The following is a 20,522-nucleotide window of genomic DNA, read 5'->3' as shown; positions in this document are numbered from 1 at the left end:
CGCCCTCGTTGTCGCTCGCACTCGGCGCTCCGAGGTCCGGGAGCTCGCGCAGGGTCGGGATTGGTGCGGGGAGAGGAGCGCGCTCCGGAGAACGAAGAGGGGGGCACTCGGGAGCGCGCGCGGGCGGGCCGGTGGGCGGGCGGGCGGTCTCTCCGCTGATCCGTTTACCTGAAGGAGGAGCAGCCTCCGCCGCCTCCGCCGCTCGGGCTGCCGGAGACAACAACGACGAGGACGAAGACGACGAGGACTACGAGGGTCTGAGGTGAGCATCGAAGAGCTCTCTCCAGCCCAGCTTGCTGGGAAAGAGGAGGGAGAAAGGAAGGGGACCAAGACGGTGCCGAGGCGAGCCCGGCGCGGGGTTGAGGGGGCTGAGGGGCCGCAGCCGCCGTCCTCGCCAGCCCCCTCCTCCTGCTCCTCCGGGATCACTGGTCTCGTCGCGGCCAAAACAAAAGCGCTCCGAGGCTCATCGGGAGGCGTGCGGCTGTTGGTGCTCCCCTCCCGTGGGGAACTGGAGATGCGGGCTGGGGGCGCTGAGCGGGTTCCAGGGGTACCCGTGCCCTCGCTGGGCGCTCGCTCCGCTCTCCTCCACCTCCTCCTCCTTCGGCCGGGGGTGGGGGTGGGGGGGCAACCTGTGCGAGTGTCCCCGCCCTTATCCTTTCTGAAGAGAAAGGCTGTTCCAGACCCTCCCCCTTTTCCCCTCCCGGATCCCTCTGGGGGGGCGGGGAGGGGGAGGAAGGAGGCTAAGAGGACAATGACCTGAGGACCCCAGCTGGCTCTAGGGATTAGATTTCTGGTGGCTGCAGAAACGTGCCCAGCTTTGCTTGCCTGATGGAATATTTGGACCCATCTGGCTGCAATTTCCCCCATGCCATGGGTGCCTCCTCTTAGAATTAACTGGTCTCCCCTTCCTGGGGGGGTGGAATGTTGTTTGTGACCAATAACTTAGCAGGTAGCGCCGGAATAAAAGGTTGCGGTTAATAAATGGCTAGTGGAATAATGGCCAAGCATCCCTAGTGGGCTGTTTAAGACACTGGCTCCTCTCGGAAAACTCCGGATCTCCCCCTCCAGACTTCTTTTCTTTTTAGGCCTCTTTGAGTTTTTTTGTGTTGTGCTCGGATGGAGAAGAGCGTTAAGCCCAGGGGGAACTCCCTTTGTGGGCATCAGTAAACACTATAGCTTTAGACTTAGGAGACCTTTTAAGTTCGAAAGCAACCTTCTCTGAAGGGGGAGTCCGGCATCGGGAAGAGTGTAAATTTGGAATTGCAGTTACTCAAAGTGAGACAGGTGCATCAGGCACAGCAACATGAGTGAGCTCAAAATGAGTACTCTGTAAAGATAGTCATGTAAAATCTAATTTTATGCAGACTAGTTTTGGTAGAATCTCGGGTGCAAAGCTAGGCTGATTGGGAAATAGGCATGATTTTAGCTTTGTTACAACCTTCTTCCCTTTCTTCACTGGGGGATTGGTAACTATAGGCTGGAAAAGTAAGGAGGGGGAGGGGAAATCATTAGTTCTACCACTAAATAGTAATTGCCTATCATTTTCTAATCATTCTTCTCGACCTTAAACATGAATTTTCCCCTCCAGAGAATCTCTATTCTCAAACCCCAAAAGAAAAAATATGTAGATTCTGAGGAAAATCTGGAGATGTCAGAGTAAAAATCACATAATCCTGCCCCCAAATCACTTGAAAGAAAGGACTTGTAGGTGATCTCTTCTTTACCCAGTCTCCAGTAAAGGGATACGTTTTTTAAAGTGACTTGCATCTACTTGAAGGGACCTGCTGTAATTAATTCCACCCTGAACTTCCCTCGAGCCCCTTAAAATCTGCAGTTCAAACAATTCTTCAGTTTTCTCTTAGGATCTACATGGGTTTATGATCTTATCTACTGGGTACTCCCTCCTAAAATGCAAATTGCTATCCATCCTTTTCTGTCCATATAAACAATTTGATATCTCATCACCCACTTAGCATTTGTTAAGTACCTTCTACTATGTGCAAGGTAATGGGCTGAGGTCTGACGATATAAAGAAAGACAAAACAAGGCAAAACTTGCCTATCTGATGGGGAAGACAATAAGCAAACAAACTATATTATATACAGGATGAATTGAAGAAGCAAGGCATTACCATTAAGGGAAATAAGGAAAAGCTTTTTGTAGAAGGTGGGTCTTTAACTAAGACTTAAAGGAAACCAGGAGGCAGAGATGAGCAGAAAAAGTTTCATCAATTAAAAAAGTGAAGGATCTCCTAATTTTTTCTTGAATTTGTGCTAAAATAAAACATCCTACTAACGTGCAAAATCCTATCGAATATATAATATTTTATTTGAAATGCAACCTTCATTGCAAGCATTGCTCATGGTTCACTTATCTATTATGTACAAGTTGCAGCTAAATCCAAAGTTAATTAAGACATTGTCCTAACCCTTCATAGGAACCTAGCTGGGGGAATTCAGCACATACACAAACATATAAATACTATATCATGATTGTAAAGTAGAATAGAATATGAGCATAATTAAGGCGAGTGTTATTTGAGATTAGAAGAAGTTGGATGTTATGGATCCATCAGTTTAACTTGCTTCACTTTAAGCAGATTTTTTCTTCTTTGTTAACTTATGAGGATGAGTTGGTCAGAGGTTATGATTTTTGTAGGAAAAGAGAGGAGGAATTTATAATGTTAAGTATAATAGCATTTATTTTTGCTTTTTAAAATTGAGGTATCAAATTGAGTTTTACATTACTAGGGGAGGTGTTACTTTACAAATCAGCAAACTATCTTCTTGTCTCTAGGTTTTAAATTTATTTACTTCAGTCAAACAGTTTTATTGTATATACCACATTCAAGCCACTATGATGGGAAAACAAAGACAAATGGATAATTTCAGTCTTCAAGAGGAAAATACAAGCATATACTAAGTAATTTTAAGGAGAATGCTAAATGGGGAGATCAGTAAAAGTCTTTAGCTGGAAATACCTAAGCTATTCATTGAAAGAAACAAGTCTGTAAGATCAAGTGAGGAAGAAATTCATTTTAGATGTAAGGGATCATTTGTGCAAAGGTAAGAGATGAAATGTTAAGAGTAGTATGATATTAAGTCATTTTGACTAGAGACAAGAATGTGGGAAGAGAAAGTATATGAATTATGTTGTGAAGGAAGGCAGGAGCCATATTTTGGAGGGTTCTTCATACCAAGCTCAGGAACTTATATTTTTTCCTATAGGTAATAGGAAGATTTTTGAGAAGGATTGAGTGACATGATCAGATGTTTAATTTGTCATATTTGTGGAGAATGGATCAGAGGAGGAGACAGGTAGAAGGAAATTAGGCTGTTAAAATGAGAGAAGTTGGTGAGGGTCAAAATTAATGCAGAGACTATGTGACTGGAAATAAGGGAACAAATAGGACATGTTGTAGAGGTAAGAAATCATAAAACTTGTCAATTGATTGCATAAAGGAAATGAGGAAGAGTCAAAGATGATTCCAAAGTTACAAACTTTGGTGACTAGAAATATGTTTTCAGAGGAAATAAGAATATTTGGAGGGAAGATGGGTTTTTGGGAAAAGTTATTGAATTTTGTTTATGTATTAAACTTGAGAAATCTACAGGGTATTTTGGTTGAGAAGTCAAGCAGGCATTGGCCAATGGGCCTTGATTTCAAAAAGAAAAATTAGCTGGAAGAAAAATGTAGAAGTCTGATTAGAAATGATAATTGTATTTAATAAAGTGAGATGAGATACAATGGTAGCAGTGCTGATGAGATAATTTAAGAAAGTGTTGAAAAAAAATAAGAGAATAGTGTCCTGTGTACAATTATAAAATGTAATCCTTCAGTTTAGTCTAAACTGTCTAGTGCCCCTCACAGGCACTTTATTCTAGCCAACCTGGAGTACTTGTTTTTTGAGTTCAACATTGTATTTTCTTTCTCCTGGAAAGGCACGGATCAGGTGCCACCTATTCTAGGAAGCCTGCCTTTCTTTCTTTCTTTCTTTCTTTTTAATTATAGCTTTTTATTTACAAGATATGCATGGGTAATTTTTCAGCATTGACAATTGTAAAACCTTTTGTTCCAGTTTTTCCCCTTCTTCCTCCCACCTCCTCCCCCAGATGGCAGTTGACCAATACATGTTAAATAGTTAAAGTATATGTTAAATACGATATATATGTATATGTGTGTGTATATATATCCATATAGTTATTTTGCTGTACAAAAAGAATTTTGAAATAATGTATAATTAACCTGTGAAGGAAATAAAAAATACAGCAGACAAAATTAGAGGGATTGGGAATTCTATGTAGTCATTCCCAGAGTTCTTTCGCTGAGTGTAGCTGGTTCAATTCATTACTGCTCTATTGGAACTGATTTGGTTCATCTCATTGTTGAAGAGGGCCACGTCCATCAGAATTGATCATCAATATAGTATTGTTGTTGAAGTATATAATGATCTCCTGGCCCTGCTTATTTCACTCAGCATCAGTTCATGTAAGTCTCTCCAGAAATCATCCTGCTAGTCATTTCTTACAGTACAATAATATTCCATAACATTTATATACCACAATTTATTCAGCCATTCTCCAATTGATGGGCATCCCTTCAATTTCCAGTTTCTGGCCACTACAAAGAGGGCTGCCTTTCTTAAAGTTGTCAGTTGTTAACTTGTCAGTGCTGCCTCTCTTCGAATTTTCCTCCACTTATTGTTATATTCCACTCTCTTCTACCTTTTCCTACTCTTCAACTCTGTTTACCAGAACACACACACACACACACACACACACACAATCTTAAATGCCATAAGAATAGGAATATTTTTTATTCTGTCATTTTATCCCCAGAATCTAGCAAATTGCTTTGTCCATAGAAGGCATCTAATTAATCCTTATTTAATAAACAGGTTTTTCCCTCCACCCCTTTTTTTTTAAAACACAATTTAGGAATGACTTATATTTACAAATGGATGCTATATAAATGCTTAACCAAGACATAGTCCCATTGCTGTCAGAGATTCCAGCTCATCCTGAAATTGTAGAATTTAAATTGTTGAATAGTAGGTGGTATAGGGAAGCTTGTATGTGTGTGGTATATTACATTTATGGATGATGTGATAGCCATGCATACCCTAATGTTTTATAATTTTGAGTTTATTAAGCACTGACCTATTATACATCATTTTAGTTCCGATTCTGATTGTCTATTCTGTTCCATTGCTCTAGTTTACTTTTTAAAAACTAATATCTAGTAGTTTTGATAATTTTTGCTTTCTAGTTTTTTTTTGAATTCTGGCAGAACAAATTCACTTTCATCATTTTAAAATGGTTTTCTTTAATATTATCGCCTGTTTGCTTTCTGTTTAAGTTTTGTTGGTTTTTTCTAATTCAGTGAAATGTTGGTCATATGTCAAAACTATAAATTAATTTAGAAGATATTGACTTTCACTCTGTTGGCTAGAACTAATTTTATGTAAATCTTATGTTTCTGAAGGTTAAGTATTTGTTACATCTTGATGTTATAAATAGGATTTTTCTCTTTTTAGTTTCTCCATATTTTTGCTTTAATGATATAAAAATGTAGGTGATATTTTATGACATCATCTGGTATCTTACCACTTCACTAGTCATTTATTATCTCAATGTTTGATTGATTTGCTTAGATTTTATTCTACATACGCAATCATGTTATCCATAATTCAATATTTAATCTATACTTGCCAATGTTTTACCTCCATTTTTATTTTTCTTTAATTTAGCCTCTTAATTACTGCTTTTCAAGTCAAGTCAATAAGTATTTTTAAGTGTCAATTACATGCCCAATACTGTGCTAAGTTAGCAAAAGAAAGGCAAAAAGACTTTGCTTTCAAGAAGCTTACTCCCTAATAGGGGTGACATGTGTGAACACCTATCTACAAACAAAATACACACAAGGTAAATTGAAGATAATCTCAGAGGGAAATCACTAGAATTTAGGGGAATTGTGGAAGACTTTTTGCAGAAGGTTGGATTTTAGCTGATACTTGAAGTAGGGAAGGGAAGGAAAAAAGTTGAGGAGAGAAAATTCCCCCCACAGGGGGATAGCCAGTGAAAATGTGTTAAGAAGGGAGATTGAAGTGTCTTGGTCTAGGAACAGCAAAGAGGCCAATGGTTTTTGGATTGTAGAGTACATGAAAGGGAGTAAACTGTAAAAAGACTGGAAAGGTAAGAAGGGGTCAGTTATAAAGGATTTTAAAAGCTTAATGCAGGATTTTATATTTTAATCTCTAGGCAATAAGGAGCCTCTAAAGTTTATTGAAGGAGAGAGAAGGGCATTGTAAATAGTCAAACCTGCACCTTAGAAAGTTCAGCTTGACAATTGGAGAGGAGAATGGTCTGGATTGTGGAGACACTTGAGAGGCAAGCAGATAAACCAGAATGCTGTTTCAATAGCAGTGAAGTGATAAAAATATGTAAAAAAGTTGTGAAGAAGGAAGTAGAATCGACTGGGCTTGACTACTGATTGGGATATGAGGGAGAAGTAGTGGGAGTGAGTGAGGAGTTGATGATGATATGGAGTTGCAGTCTAGAAGACTAGGATGATGGTGGAGTCTTTGACTATAATAGAGAATTTAGGAAGAGGGATGAGTTTTCAGGAGAAAGAGAAAAGGTTTGTTTGGGGCCATATTGTATTTGTTGCTGTTACACTTGAGATATCTTCCTAACATCTATTTGAGATGTTCCAAAGGCATTTGGAAATATAAGACTAGGGGTCCAGAGAAAGGTTACATATAGATAAATAGATTTGAAAATCATTAGCATTGAGATGATAATTGAAACCATGGGAGCTGATGAGATCACCAAGTGAAATAGTATAGATGAAGAAGAGAAGAGGACCCTAGACAGAAGCTTGAGGGTATATCTACTATTAGTGTAAGAGACCTAATTGATGATCCAGCAAAGGAGCTGAGAAGGAGTAATCAAATAGATAAAAAAGAAAACAGATACAGAAAATTGTCACAAAATCTTAAGAGAAGAGACTATCAAGAAAAGAGGCTTTGACAGTGTCAAAGGCTGCAGTCAAAAGGATAAAGATTGAGAACAAGTAGTTAATATAGTAATTAGGAGACCATTAGTGACTTTGGAGAGAGCAGTTATAGATCAATGAAGATGGACCTCAGATTTAAGAGAGTTAAGGAGAAAGCGAGAGGAAAGGAAGTGGAAGTCTTCTCAAGCATTTTAGCTGCAAAAGGAAGGAGAGCCATATGGTGGTAGCTATCAAAGATGGTTGGATCAAGTAAGAATTCTTTTAAAGATGGAAGAGGAATGGGTATGTTTTGTAGACAGTAGGGAAGAAGGCAAAAGTGAGAAATTTTGTGAAGATTTGCAAGAAAGTAAGAATGTTAGAAGGAGTTATTTTTCTGGAGAAGATGAGGTGGAATGGGACCATTTGTTCATTTTTATTCTAAATTAATTGCCATTACAGTAATTTCTTAACTGCCAGTCCTTTATCTCTTGACTGCTTCTTATTATAACTTAACATTTTATAAACTATGCCAAAAAGTATTGTTGAGAGTGGATTGCCTTTATTTAATTTTTTACATGTTTTTAGTGTAAATTACTCTAATTTTTTTTTTTTTTGCATATACATTAGATCTTGGTTTCAAATAGATATTTCCCTAACTTTTTCTCCCTAACACTCTTCCTTCCCTATACCTTCTTTAAAACTTTTTTTTCACTAATACAAAAGTATTTATCCAAATTACCAAAAGTACTTCTGAACCTAAATATTTTCTTTCCCATTAAACCTTCCCTTATAATTATATATCATCACTTTCTCTAAGATGAAAATTGAACATTGAATTTAATCTAGAATCTAATGGGGTTTTTTATTATTGCTTTCATTTTTGTTTCCTTCATTTTGCTTTGCTTGCCTTTCATCATTTAGACTCTACTTTCCCATATTTCTAGATCCTTCATAGTCATTAATTTTTATGATTTAGTGATGTTTTATTATATTCAAATATTCCTCTTTGTTCATCTACTTCCCCAATCAGTGGACTACTACTTTGTTCTAGTCTGCTGGGTTTGAATTTTCTTTTTCTTTCTTTTTTTTTTAAACCACTACAAAAATTCTTCTGTGAATGTCTTATATGCATGTAAAATTTAAAAAACTAAAGGAAAGTCCTAAGTTTATTTCATTGACAAGAGACCCACAAAATTAGAGACTTTATATAGGTTACAATTTGCTCCAGGAGAAGAAAGTATACACATCAATGTTATATCTTAATATAGGAGTTTTAATATAGGACCTTTATTTTTGCTATTGACTTCCTTGGGACATATGGCTAGCAAGAGTTCCCACCTCTTTAATTTGAAATATTTTTTCTCAGTTCCATCAAGTACATAAATAGCTCTACTTTATCTCTGTCCCTCTGAAAGTTGTAGGAGAGTGCAAGGATTTAAATTCAGCATCTAAGATTCAGGTCTTTTAAGTAAGCCAGATTATCAGACTTCCTTCTTTGGATCCTAGAAGCCAAGCCAAACCAAGTCAAGCCTTCCCTCCGAAATGCTAATATACAATCTTAGCCCATTTAAATTTTTTCCATTAGTTATTTTTCTTAATTTAGCAAAAATAGTTTTCTTTCTTTTTCTTTTTAATTCACATTGCTTTATGAATCATATTGGTAGAGAAAAATCAGAGTAAAAGAAAAAAACATGGGAGAGATTTAAAAAAAACAACAACAGAAAAAAAGAAGTGAACGTAGCATATGTTGATTTCCATTCAGTCTCCATGGTTCTTCTTCTGGATGCAGATGTCATTTTCTGGGAAAAGTCCATTGGGATTGCTTTGGATCATTGAACATTGTACAGTCTTGCTATTATTGTGTACAATATATTCCTGGTTTTGCTTGTTTCACTCAGCATTAGTTCATGCCTTTCTATAATCAGCTTGTTTATCATTTTTTAATAGAAAAATAACATACTATAATCTTCATGTACTGTAACTTGTTCAGCCATTCCCTAACTGATGGGCATCTATTCATTTTCCATTTCTTTGCTGCCACAAACATTTTTGCACATGAGGGTCCTTTTCTCTCCTTTATGATTTTCTTGGGATACAGATCCAGTAATGGCACACTGCTGGGACAAAGGGTATGCACACTTTGGGCATAATGCCAAATGGCTCTCCAAAATAGTTGGCTCATTTCACAACTCCACCAACAATGCATTTTTTGTGTCCCAGTTTTCCTGCATTCCCTCCAATATTTATCGTTATCTTTTCTTGTCATCTCTCCTGTCATCAAGATGTCATTATCTTTTTCCTGCCAATCTGAGAGATGTGAGATGGGAGTTCGGAGTTGTTTTCATTTGCATTTCTCTAATCAATAGTGATTTAGAGCATTTTTTTTTTCATATAACTATAGATGGCTTTAATTTCATCATGTGAAAATTGTTTGTTTAAATCCCTTGACTATTTATTAATTGGGGAATGACTTGTATTTTTATAAATTTGACACAGTTCTTTATATATGTTAGAAATCAAAGAGGTTTCAACATTTACCTTTGCAAAACCTTGTGTCCAAATTTCTCTTCCTCCTTCCCTTCCTACCCCTCCCTGAGACAATAAGCAATTTGATATAGATTAAACATGTGCAATTTTTCTAAATGTATTTCCACATTCATCATGTCTTAGTCCATTTTAAAAGAAAAATGTGCAATTATACTTTTGTGTTACTGTGCCCTAATTATAGCTGTGTTCAGATTTGGGGAACACATTTTAGGGAAGATATTAACAAAAATACTAGAAGAAACCTAAATGATGCAACTTACATTATTTTGAAGGGGTGTGGCAAGGAAAGGATAGTGAAAATGTATTGAAATATTACCATAAGAGGATCCAGTAAAGAAAATGGATATTTTTAACTTGAAGAAGCTCTAAGAAGACATAATGGAACATTATGAATGTCTTTAGATATATGAAGGTCTGCCTTGGGTAGCAAAGGGAATTCTGCTTGTTTTGCTTGACTTCAAAGAACAAATGGGTAGAAGTAACAAAGAGACAGATTTTTGCCTTGATATTATGAAATCTTTAAATCAAAAGTCAATCAGGCTTTGTAAAGAAGTAGTCAGTTTCTGATCATTGGAGATTTTCCCCTGGAGTTTAAATAGCCATTTGTCAAAATTTTACTGAGAAGAGGTGAAGTGATTTATTCTAGGTTCGATTATTTATTCTAGGTTCGACTACTAGTACGTGAATATGATTTTAAACTGCAAATACCTTTAGGCTTACTATTTCCTTGGATGTTTATCAATAAGTAAATAGTTATTAAATGCTTCCCTATGTACCAGACACTATACTAAGTGCTAAGAATACAAAGAAAGGCAAAAGATGTTCTATACTGGGGGACCTCACAATTCCACACTGGGGGACCTCACAATTCCACGCAGGGAGACAATATGCAAACAACTATGTACAAAAAAAAGTTATATATAGGATAAATAAATAATCAACAGGTGGGAAAGCACTAGAATTAAGAGAAGCTGGGGAAGTTTTCCTGTAGAAAGTGAGATTTTAATTGAAATTAAATGGTAGAGATGAGAGAACATTCTGTACATGAAGAAACAGCCAGTGAAAATTCCAGGAGTTAGGAGTATCTTGTTCCTAGGTACTCCTAGAAATACCTTGTTATTAGGAGAGGCTATTCCCTGTATTCACTAGGACATAGGATTTTGGGGATATGTGAAGTCTGGAAAGGGAGGGGAGAAAGATTATATATAGCTTTGAAAAATCAAACAGAAGATTTTATATTTCATCCTGGAGGTGAGAGGGAGCAACTGAAGTTTATTGATTTGCTGGTGGAGTGGAGGAACATGATTGTATAGTGCTTTAGGAATATTACTTTGACAGCTGAGTGGAGGTTGGACTGGAGTGGGGGAAAAGCTATGGTAGCTTTACCAGCTTACTACAGCAGTGTGCTCATTGTTGCAATAGTCCGACTTAGGGGTGGGATAAGGACCTGTACTAGGATGGTTGCAGTAAAAGAGAGAAAAGGATCTTGTGAAAGACAGATAGATCATAGAGGCAACATTGACTGGCCTTGGCAACAGATTGGATATGAGGGATAAGAATGAGGAGTAGAAGATGGCACTGAGGTTCCAGGCCTGAATGACTGGAAAGATGGTGGTACCTTCAGTACTAATAATTTGGAAGTGTTTAAGGGACATGTTAAATGTGTCAAACTGGATGTTCGAGTTATTCAGTACACAAGGCAAGAGATCAGGAAAGAGGATGATTTGAGAATCATCAGCATAGATCATCGAAATCATGGGAGCTAATGAAAACACCTTTTGAAATAGTATAGCCCAAGACCAAGTCCTTTGGGACATTCTGTTTAGCCAGTCTGACCTGGAATCTTACAAAGGATCTGGGAAGAAGCAGTCAGATATGGGGGAGAGAGGAGTGATGGGGGGGAAAGAGGATTGGGGAAACAGGAGAGAATAGTGTTCCAAAAACCTAGAGAGAAGAGAGTTTCAAGGAAAAAAAGGATAACCAGCAGTGTCAAAGCCTGCAGAAAAATAAAGGATGAGGATTGAGAAAAGGCCTTAAATTTGTCAATTAATTACATTTGAAGAAAGCAGTTTCAGTTGAGTGGTTGAGAGTGGAAGCCAGATTGCAGAGAATTAAGGAGAGGAAGTGGAAGATACCTATTGTTAGATGGCCTTTTCTGAGGATGTCCTTCCCTAGTATTTCTAGTATGTTTAAGAACAGGAGTACACAGCTACTTTTCGGCTGCCTTCTGAAAAACAAAAACAAAACTCTCAGTATCCTTTGGGAAGACTCTAGAAATCAGAGTACTATACCAGTCAAATCAGATTGGAATATCACACCTATTTAGATTGCCTCCAGGGAATTTTTTAATGCTGTCTCCCTTAGAAAACAAAAGCCCCTTTTCCAACTCCTTGCCAAAAATAAATACAAAGAAGCAGAAATCTGAGGTTCCTGATCACCTGGAGGAGTTTACTATTTAGTTGGCACAATTAAGATCTGGATTTTGGGAAAAACTCACAGGATGCCAGTCCCTAAAAGCCAGACATCTATCTTGGAAGTTTCCTACCTGGATATTTGCCTAAAAAGCAAAGATCTTATTTTTTAATATTTAATGACTTTTTAAATAAAATAGAATAATTAGCATAGCAAAATGGAAAAACTTGAATTTGGAGGCAGAAGAGGTGGGTTCAAATCCCAGCTTTACTACAAATTTGTTATCTGACCCATTAGAAGGTCTTCCATTGCATCCAGGGCCAACATTTTAGTCTTGATCTGTGTCTGGAGGCCAACACTTTAGTCTTGATCTGTGTTTGGAGGGGAAAGTGAGACAGGTGACTTTGCCCCGCCCTTCTTCATTTAAATCCAGTTTACTTGTTTGTTCATGGCTTCACCATCCTGATGTCTTCTTCTTGCTTGTCCTTCTTTCTGGAATCCTAATGTCATGGTCCTCTTCCAAAGGAAGGACAAACCCCAACAATCTGACCATTGGAAATCACTTCATCTTTTTGGTTTCATTTTAAGTATATTATGATATAGAATGATGGATTTTGAGTTAGAGGACCTGGCTTCAAGTTCCAGCTTTGTTATTTAATGTGTGACTTTAGGAAAGTTACTTAATTTCTCTGGCCCTTAGTTTCCTCGACTATAAAATGAAAAGTTGTATTAGAACTTCTAAGTTCCCTTCCTATGATTTCATGAATCTTAGAAAATCTAGAAATACAGATTTGCACTAGGTGTTAAAAAGAGACTGAAGGAGGGATTCTTCCCTTTTTCAGATAGATTTTTCACTTTCCAAAAGAAATTCATCATAGGAATCCTTCTTGTACTGTTCTAGGATTTAAACATTGTCATTTGAGTTTAAAAACTTTTTAAATTATATAGTAATTGTATAAAATGAAGTACACCAGTATCATCATTATTCACATTTGAGTAAAGAATTGAAGTTCTTTATTTTTGATCCCTTCACCTTATTGCTATTATTTCATCTACTTTATTATAAAAATAAAATATAATTTACAGTATTGGCCTATAACTGAATAGATTTTATAGATATGATAGCATTCTATTCCAAGGAAACAACATTTAAAGAAAGTGGATAGCTATTTGGATATGAGAAAAGGGGAGTTGTTAGAAGCAAAACATGGAGGAAATGAATGGAGTCAATTAAATTCAACAGCTATTTATTAACTGTCTACTGTGTGATTGACATCCTGCTAAATATATTGATGCCAAGATAAAAAAAATCCTAGTTCTCACAGAGCTTATCTTATGTTGGAAGAGTAAACAGAATTATAAGTGGGTAATATTACATTTTCAAAAATCTTATCTGATTTTACTTAATTTCTTCTCAGAATATCATTGATTTTTTTTTTTTTTTTTTTGGTACAGGAATTGTTTGTAACAGTTTTTTGAGAAATAGACTACCTTAATGGAAGTGTTTATGTTAAATATGTATTCAGTGGTTTTGCTTTTAATTTTGTTGATGTATTTTGTGACAACCCAACAGATTCTTTCCAATAAGTTACCTAAACATTCCTCCAAGAAAAGTCCTTCTCCCACATTCCTGGTCAATTAATCCAAACACTCTCAAGTGATTGTGACTGATAATAGGTATCACTTTCCATTTTGTAGTTTATTCATTTTTAACCTTTACAAATTAGTGTCAATATTGTTTGATTTATCTATATTGTTGATACTGTTTTAAAAGTTGTGAATGGTTTATGTTGTATGAGCAAGGAACTGCCATACATATATGAACAGCTTAATGTTATCAAAATTTAGGTTTATTTAGTATGTTTAATGATATACATAGTTCTTTTGTGATGTATGATAATTAAGCATACATAATAAATTGTTCGTATAAATGGATTTTTTTTCCCCTGAGGCAGTTGGGATTACGGACTTGCCCAGGGTCACACAGCTAGGAAGTGTTAAGTGACTGAGTCAAATTTGAACTCTGGTCCTCCTGACTTCAGGGCTGGTGCTCTATCCACATACAAATGGATATCTAATATTACTATCCTGTAGCCAAAAGACAATTTGTAGTAAACTGGAAATCATGGAGAAGAGTACAGAGAAAGCTACTCTTTTAACAAGATTTACAATTTGGGGAGCTACAGGTCATTGAACTTCTCTACTTCTCCAGCAGGGGGTGCTAAAATCCTGAGCTCCAAAGACTCCTTTAGGTTTTTCCTTTTCCCCAAACTACTCTTAAGCCCCTTCCCTTGCATAGAGCGGAATGTGCTGCTTTTTGCCTGGAAACAGAGGTCTCAATTCCTTAGCTTAATTTCTGGCAGATAACAAAGGGGTATGACATCCATAACAGGGAGGAGGGATGCGACCCTCCTTAAGCCAGCAGACCTGCACAGGAAATCTCTGTTTGACTGCTTTACAATATTGGAAGTAGCTGCACCTGTCAGCCAAGGGCTTCTGGACCGCAGCCATGAGAGTCAAAGAAACAAGGAAGAATTGGCAACCTGGGTTCCTTTGGAGCTAAGAGGAAATACAAGCTAGTAGTCTCTTTCTTGACTTTTGCTTAATTAGGACAAACATTTTCTGGTAGCTTTATATTTTCACATAGTTTTAGATTAAGTTTCAAAGAATAAAATCTTTCAGCTACATGTCAGAGGTGTAAAAACAATCCTTGGCTTATGAATTAAATTTTTAAACAGAATTCTGTAATTTAAGTATTTCAGCTTTGGAACAATTTTCCACTAGAACAAAGTTCTCAGTGGTGGTTGGATTCATAGGTTAGCACACAAAAGCCTGTAATTCATGTACTTGAAATATGTTGCTAATTGACTAGCTGTTTGACCTTGGGCAACTCACTTAAGAGTTCTATTTCATTTTCTTGTTCTGTAATAAAGAAGGAGTGGACTTTAATTGGATTGCAATCCCCATGGGGTCACATAACTGAATGGGGGTTTTGTGAAATTAAGATTATTAGCAATAAATATGTGATATGTATACCTATTTATACATACCTATATAACCAGGCTCTTATAAGAATTTCTTGGGTGAAAAAGGGTCACAAATGGAAAAAAGTTTAAGAAGCCATGGACTAAATAACCTTTAAAGTCTCTCTAAAATTTCTGCTCATTGAATAAGTTAATTAATTGAAAGAACTAAGTTTCTTTAGAATGGAAAAGATGAAATTCAGAAAGTATTTGAAATACTGTCATATGGTGGAAGGATTAGATTTGTTTTCTTTGGCTCCAGAAGATGAAATAAGGAGCAATGGGTGAAAGTTACAGAGAGGCCAATTTAGGCTTATTGTCAGGAAAAATTTCCTAATGATTGCAACAAACCAAAAGCGGAATAGACTATTTTAAGAGGAGGTAAATTCTTCCTCCTTAGAAGTTTTAAGGAAGACTTAATGACATTTGTCAGGCATGTTATAGTCCCTCAAAAAGTAGTCTCATTTTAGATTCTGTGACAAATGAAAAAAAAACCTACCATACAAAGAACTATGATTATCAGAGTCACATAATTCAAGTCCATATCATCTCTGATAAAAACATTTAATTTATCTAAAAGTGTAGCTTATAGATGGTTTCTATTGTGACTCAACTCAAATAACATTTAAAAACTATGCAGGAATATTTTATGATGATGCTGTATGTATTTTATAATGTATATAATTACTGCCTCTCACCAAAGAATTTAAATATATAAATATATAACAGTATTCTTAGAAGAAGTACCTGATTTTTTTCTCCTCTTTTATGTTTTTCAGATCTGTCAATTAGAGGAAGAAATAGCTGATCTATCAAGATGGGATCTATTGTTTGGGAGTGTGGTTAATCAACTTGACTTTGTTAGTCAAGTGCAATCCATATAATAAAATGAAAAGAAAAGACAAGATGATGTCATTTACCTGTATTGTGAAACCAAAAACAAATGCCTTTTGTCAGATGAGGTTAACAAAGCTCTGTCAATGCAAAGAATATTTAACTGTTTGCAAAGCTTAACAGCAAGAAATAAGGAAGTTTTTTTCAAGCAGAGACCTACAGGTGCATGATATCTAAAATTATATTTTAATAGGCCTATTTATCTGAATATTATTCAATTCCAAGAAGAATGGCTATAAGTTGGATATTCTCCTATCTTTGGTCCATGACTATGTTTGTGGGGTATATAAGTGGGCACAGTTTATTTTCTTGTGAGCCTATCACCTTGAGGATGTGCCAAGACCTGCCTTATAATACTACCTTCATGCCTAATCTTCTGAATCATTATGATCAACAGACAGCAGCTTTAGCAATGGAGGTAAGAATTATATTGCTGTTATTTATATATAGTCATACTTATACATTAATAACTTTTAACACATAATACATATAAAATACATTGTATATATGCATATAAATAATATCTTAATAAGAAAAACATCACTTTTGACATTGAATATTCTGCATGATTGTTTCATTATTTTTTAAAATTCATATTTGACTTAAATACATAATAGACTGGAGAATATATAAGAGAAATATTTGTTGATTCCCTATGTTGTACTTTTAAATGATTTAAATTTCTTGTATAGAGCAGAGATTCTATAACCATTTAGAAGTTTGAATGTAGTTATAAAAATACTACTATCCCTTCATGTTAAATTATATTATTTTTGTCTTTTAATGTTAGAAAAGCTGTTCAGGTAAGTAGAGATGGAAAAAGCTTCTGTCATTCATGATATCGATTTCCAGTAAGTTTATTGATTCTGATAAAAGAATTATCTTGTTTTAGTTATCAAGTAGGTGGTTTAACAGATTTGAATTTTTTTTTCAGATTTGAATTTTTAAAAATTCATTAATTTCTAGTCCATAACTATTTTGACAGAACCCAAGAAGGTCTAATTCTAAACATCTGAAATAGTTTTTTTTAATATTTTATTTTATTTTATTTAATAATAACTTTATATTGACAGAATCCATGCCAGGGTAATTTTTTTACAACATTATCCCTTGGACTCATTTCTGTTCCAATTTTTCCCCTTCCTCCCTCCACCCCCTCCCCTAGATGGCAAGCAGTTCTATATATGTTAGATATGTTGCAGTATATCCTAGATACAGTATATTTTTGCAGAACCGAATAGTTCTCTTGTTGCACAAGGAGAATTGGATTTAGAAGGTAAAAATAACCCGGGAAGAAAAACAAAAATGCAAATAGTTCACATTCGTTTCCCAGTGTTCTTTCTTTGGGTGTAGCTGCTTCTGTCCATCATTTATCAATTGAAACTGAGTTAGGTCTCTTTGTCAAAGAAATCCACTTCCCTCAGAATACATCCTCATGCAATATCGTTGTCGAAATGTATAATGATCTCCTGGTTCTGCTCATTTCACTTAGCATCAGTTCATGTAAGTCTCGCCAGTCCTCTCTGTATTCATCCTGCTGGTCATTTTTTACAGAACAATAATATTCCATAACATTCATATACCACAATTTACCCAGCCATTCTTCAATTGATGGGCATCCATTCAATTTCCAGTTTCTAGCCACTACAAACAGGGCTGCCACAAACATTTTGGCACATACAGGTCCCTTTCCCTTCTTTAGTATCTCTTTGGGATATAAGCCCAGAAGTAACACTGCTGGATCAAAGGGTATGCACAGTTTGATAACTTTTTGGGCATAATTCCAGATTGCTCTCCAGAATGGTTGGATTCGTTCACAACTCCACTAACAATGCATCCGTGTTCCAGTTTTCCCACATCCCCTCCAACATTCATCATTATTTTTTCCTGTCATCTTAGCCAATCTGACAGGTGTGTAGTAGTATCTCAGAGTTGTCTTAATTTGCATTTCTCTGATCAATAATGATTTGGAACACTTTCATATGAGTGGTAATAGTTTCAGTTTCATCTTCTGAAAATTGTCTGTTCATATCCTTTGACCATTTATCAATTGGAGAATGGCTTGATTTCTTATAAATTAGAGTCAGTTCTCTATATATTTTGGAAATGAGGCCTTTATCAGAACCTTTAACTGTAAAGATGTTTTCCAGTTTGTTGCTTCCCTTCTAATCTTGTTTGCATTAGTTTTGTTTGTACAAAGGCTTTTTAATTTGATATAATCAAAATTTTCTATTTTGTGATCAGTAATGATCTCTAGTTCATCTTTGGTCACAAATTTCTTTCTCCTCCACAAGTCTGAGAGATAAACTATCCTATGTTCCTCTAATTTATTTATAATCTCGTTCTTCATGCCTAGGTCATGGACCCATTTTGATCTAATCTTGGTATATGGTGTTAAGTGTGGGTCCATGCCTAATTTCTGCCATACTAATTTCCAATTATCCCAGCAGTTTTTATCAAATAATGAATTCTTATCCCAAAAGTTAGGATCTTTGGGTTTGTCAAACACTAGATTGCTATAGTTGACTATTCTGTCTTATGAACCTATCCTTTTCCACTGATCAACTAATCTATTTCTTAGCCAATACCAAATGGTTTTGGTGACTGCTTCTTCATAATATAATTTTAGATCAGGTACAGCTAGGCCACCTTCATTTGATTTTTTTTTTCATTAATTCCCTTGAGATTCTTGACTTTTTATTGTTCCATATGAATTTTGTTGTTATTTTTTTCTAGATCATTAAAATATTTTCTTGGAAGTCTGATTGGTATAGCACTAACTAAATAGATTAGTTTAGGGAGTATTGTCATTTTTATTATATTCGCTCGGCCTATCCAAGAGCACTTCATATTTTTCCAGTTATTTAAGTCTGACTTTATTTGTGTGCAAAGTTTTTTGTAATTTTGCTCATATAATTCTTGACTTTCCTTTGGTAGATAGATTCCCAAATATTTTATGCTATCAACAGTTATTTTGAATGGAATTTCTCTTTGTATCTCTTGCTGTTGGATTTTGTTGGTGATGTATTAAAATGCGGAGGATTTATGGGGATTTATTTTGTATCTAGCTACTTTCATGCCCAACTCTTCATGACCATGTGGATCATATTGTCCATGGGATTTTCTTGACAATTGATACATAGATATATAAGAAAAGGCATAGATTGGCCTTTTCTTTCTCCAGTGGATAAAGGCAAATACATAAGTAATTTTAATTTCCATAACCTGCATTAACAACCTACCTTACACAAATCTTAAAACTCTATAGAATCATATGGTTGCAAGAAAGTAGTAGGAAAAGAACTGGATTTGGGACTAAAGCACCTGGTCAAATCCTGGGCAAGCCTATTTATAATTGACCTTCAGCAAGTCATTTAACCTTTATGGTTTTCAGTTTGTATATCTGTAAAATGAGGGAGTTGGATAAATGAAATCTTAATATATTTCCTTCCTATGCTAAATCTTAATATATTTCCTTTCTATGCTAATTCTTTGAGTTTATTATCTTAGAAGCCAACCAGTCTGAACAATACCTATAATAGATTCTTCTACACCATATCTAGATCATCTTTGCTTGAAGACTGCCAGTGAGGGGAAATTCCTTGCATGCACAGTAATTGAGAAACTGTCTCAGCAGATGAGCTAAACCAGATTAAGGGTAATACCTTAAAAGCTATCTATGGGTTAGAATTATGTCTACCTCATACATGAAAGATTTTCCGTGGTGGAATGGGCAAATAAGAACAGTTTGTTCCAGTGGCCATGAAGGTAACTGAAGTAGTCACTTTGAAATTCTTAGAGTTTGGTCAGACATTAGAGGTACCAAGGCCATCTATTGCATCCTGGGTCATTATCGACAGTCATCTTGACTTTAGTCTGGTCACTGAACTTTGCCAATAATGTTATCTTAAATAAATAATACTTAAAATAGAAGGACAGAGGGAGAAGAGTCTATTCTTTTTTTGAAAACGAGATGAAAATTTAAAAAGATAGGTAAGGCAATATTGTAAAGGCTTTAAAAGTTAAACAAAGTTTATATTTGATCCTAGAAGCAATAGGGGAAAACAGCAGATAATTGAGTAAAGGATCTTTAACCTACCATATCATGGCAGAAAAATAATGTTAGTAACAGACTGAAGTTGGGAGAGATTTGAGATTGAGAGAATAAGAGGTTATTAGAATAATCTAGGCAGGAGATAATAACTGTGTGGATAGAGAGAAGTCATATAAGATGTGTGGAGGTAGAAATGGTAATATTTGGCATTTGATTATTTAGGGGTGAAAAGTTGAGAATAATGCTATAGTGACAAACCTGGAGACTGAAAATGAAAAGAATGATGATGCTTTCAACAGAAATAGTGAAGTTTGAAAGAGGAGAGAAATTTTAAGAAAAGTATGAGTTCGTTTTTGGCCATGTTGAATTTGAGATGTCTCAGAGAAATCCAGATTAAAGTAATTAACACATTGGTGATACAGTAAGACAAAAGTTATGGGGAAAAAATGGAGCTGGATATATATGGGTTATGTGAGTTATCTTCATAGATAAGGTTACTAAAAGAGAGTTTAGAGGCAGAAGTAAAGGAACTAGGATATTGTCTTGGAAAATAAGACAGAGAAAGAGCAGGCAGATAATTAAGAAGAAGGAATCAG

At 35.7% G+C, this 20,522-nt stretch overlaps 1 protein-coding gene across 1 annotated transcript in view; it reads left to right on the top strand.

The window, feature by feature from the left end:
- FZD3 (frizzled class receptor 3) overlaps positions 1-20,522 on the top strand; it is a 76,686-nt gene continuing 56,164 nt past the window's right edge. Inside the window, exons 1-2 of the mRNA XM_051975745.1 lie at positions 1-262; positions 15,758-16,290. Of these exons, the coding sequence (XP_051831705.1) occupies positions 16,102-16,290 (189 nt within the window). The 5' untranslated portion in view covers positions 1-262; positions 15,758-16,101. The remainder of the gene's footprint in view (positions 263-15,757; positions 16,291-20,522) is intronic.

This window comes from Antechinus flavipes, chromosome 2, assembly GCF_016432865.1.
Source record: "Antechinus flavipes isolate AdamAnt ecotype Samford, QLD, Australia chromosome 2, AdamAnt_v2, whole genome shotgun sequence".
In the NCBI taxonomy this organism is placed as follows: Eukaryota; Metazoa; Chordata; class Mammalia; order Dasyuromorphia; family Dasyuridae; genus Antechinus; species Antechinus flavipes.
Note: the sequence above shows the minus strand (reverse complement) of the source record. Positions and strands in the feature narration are given on the sequence as shown.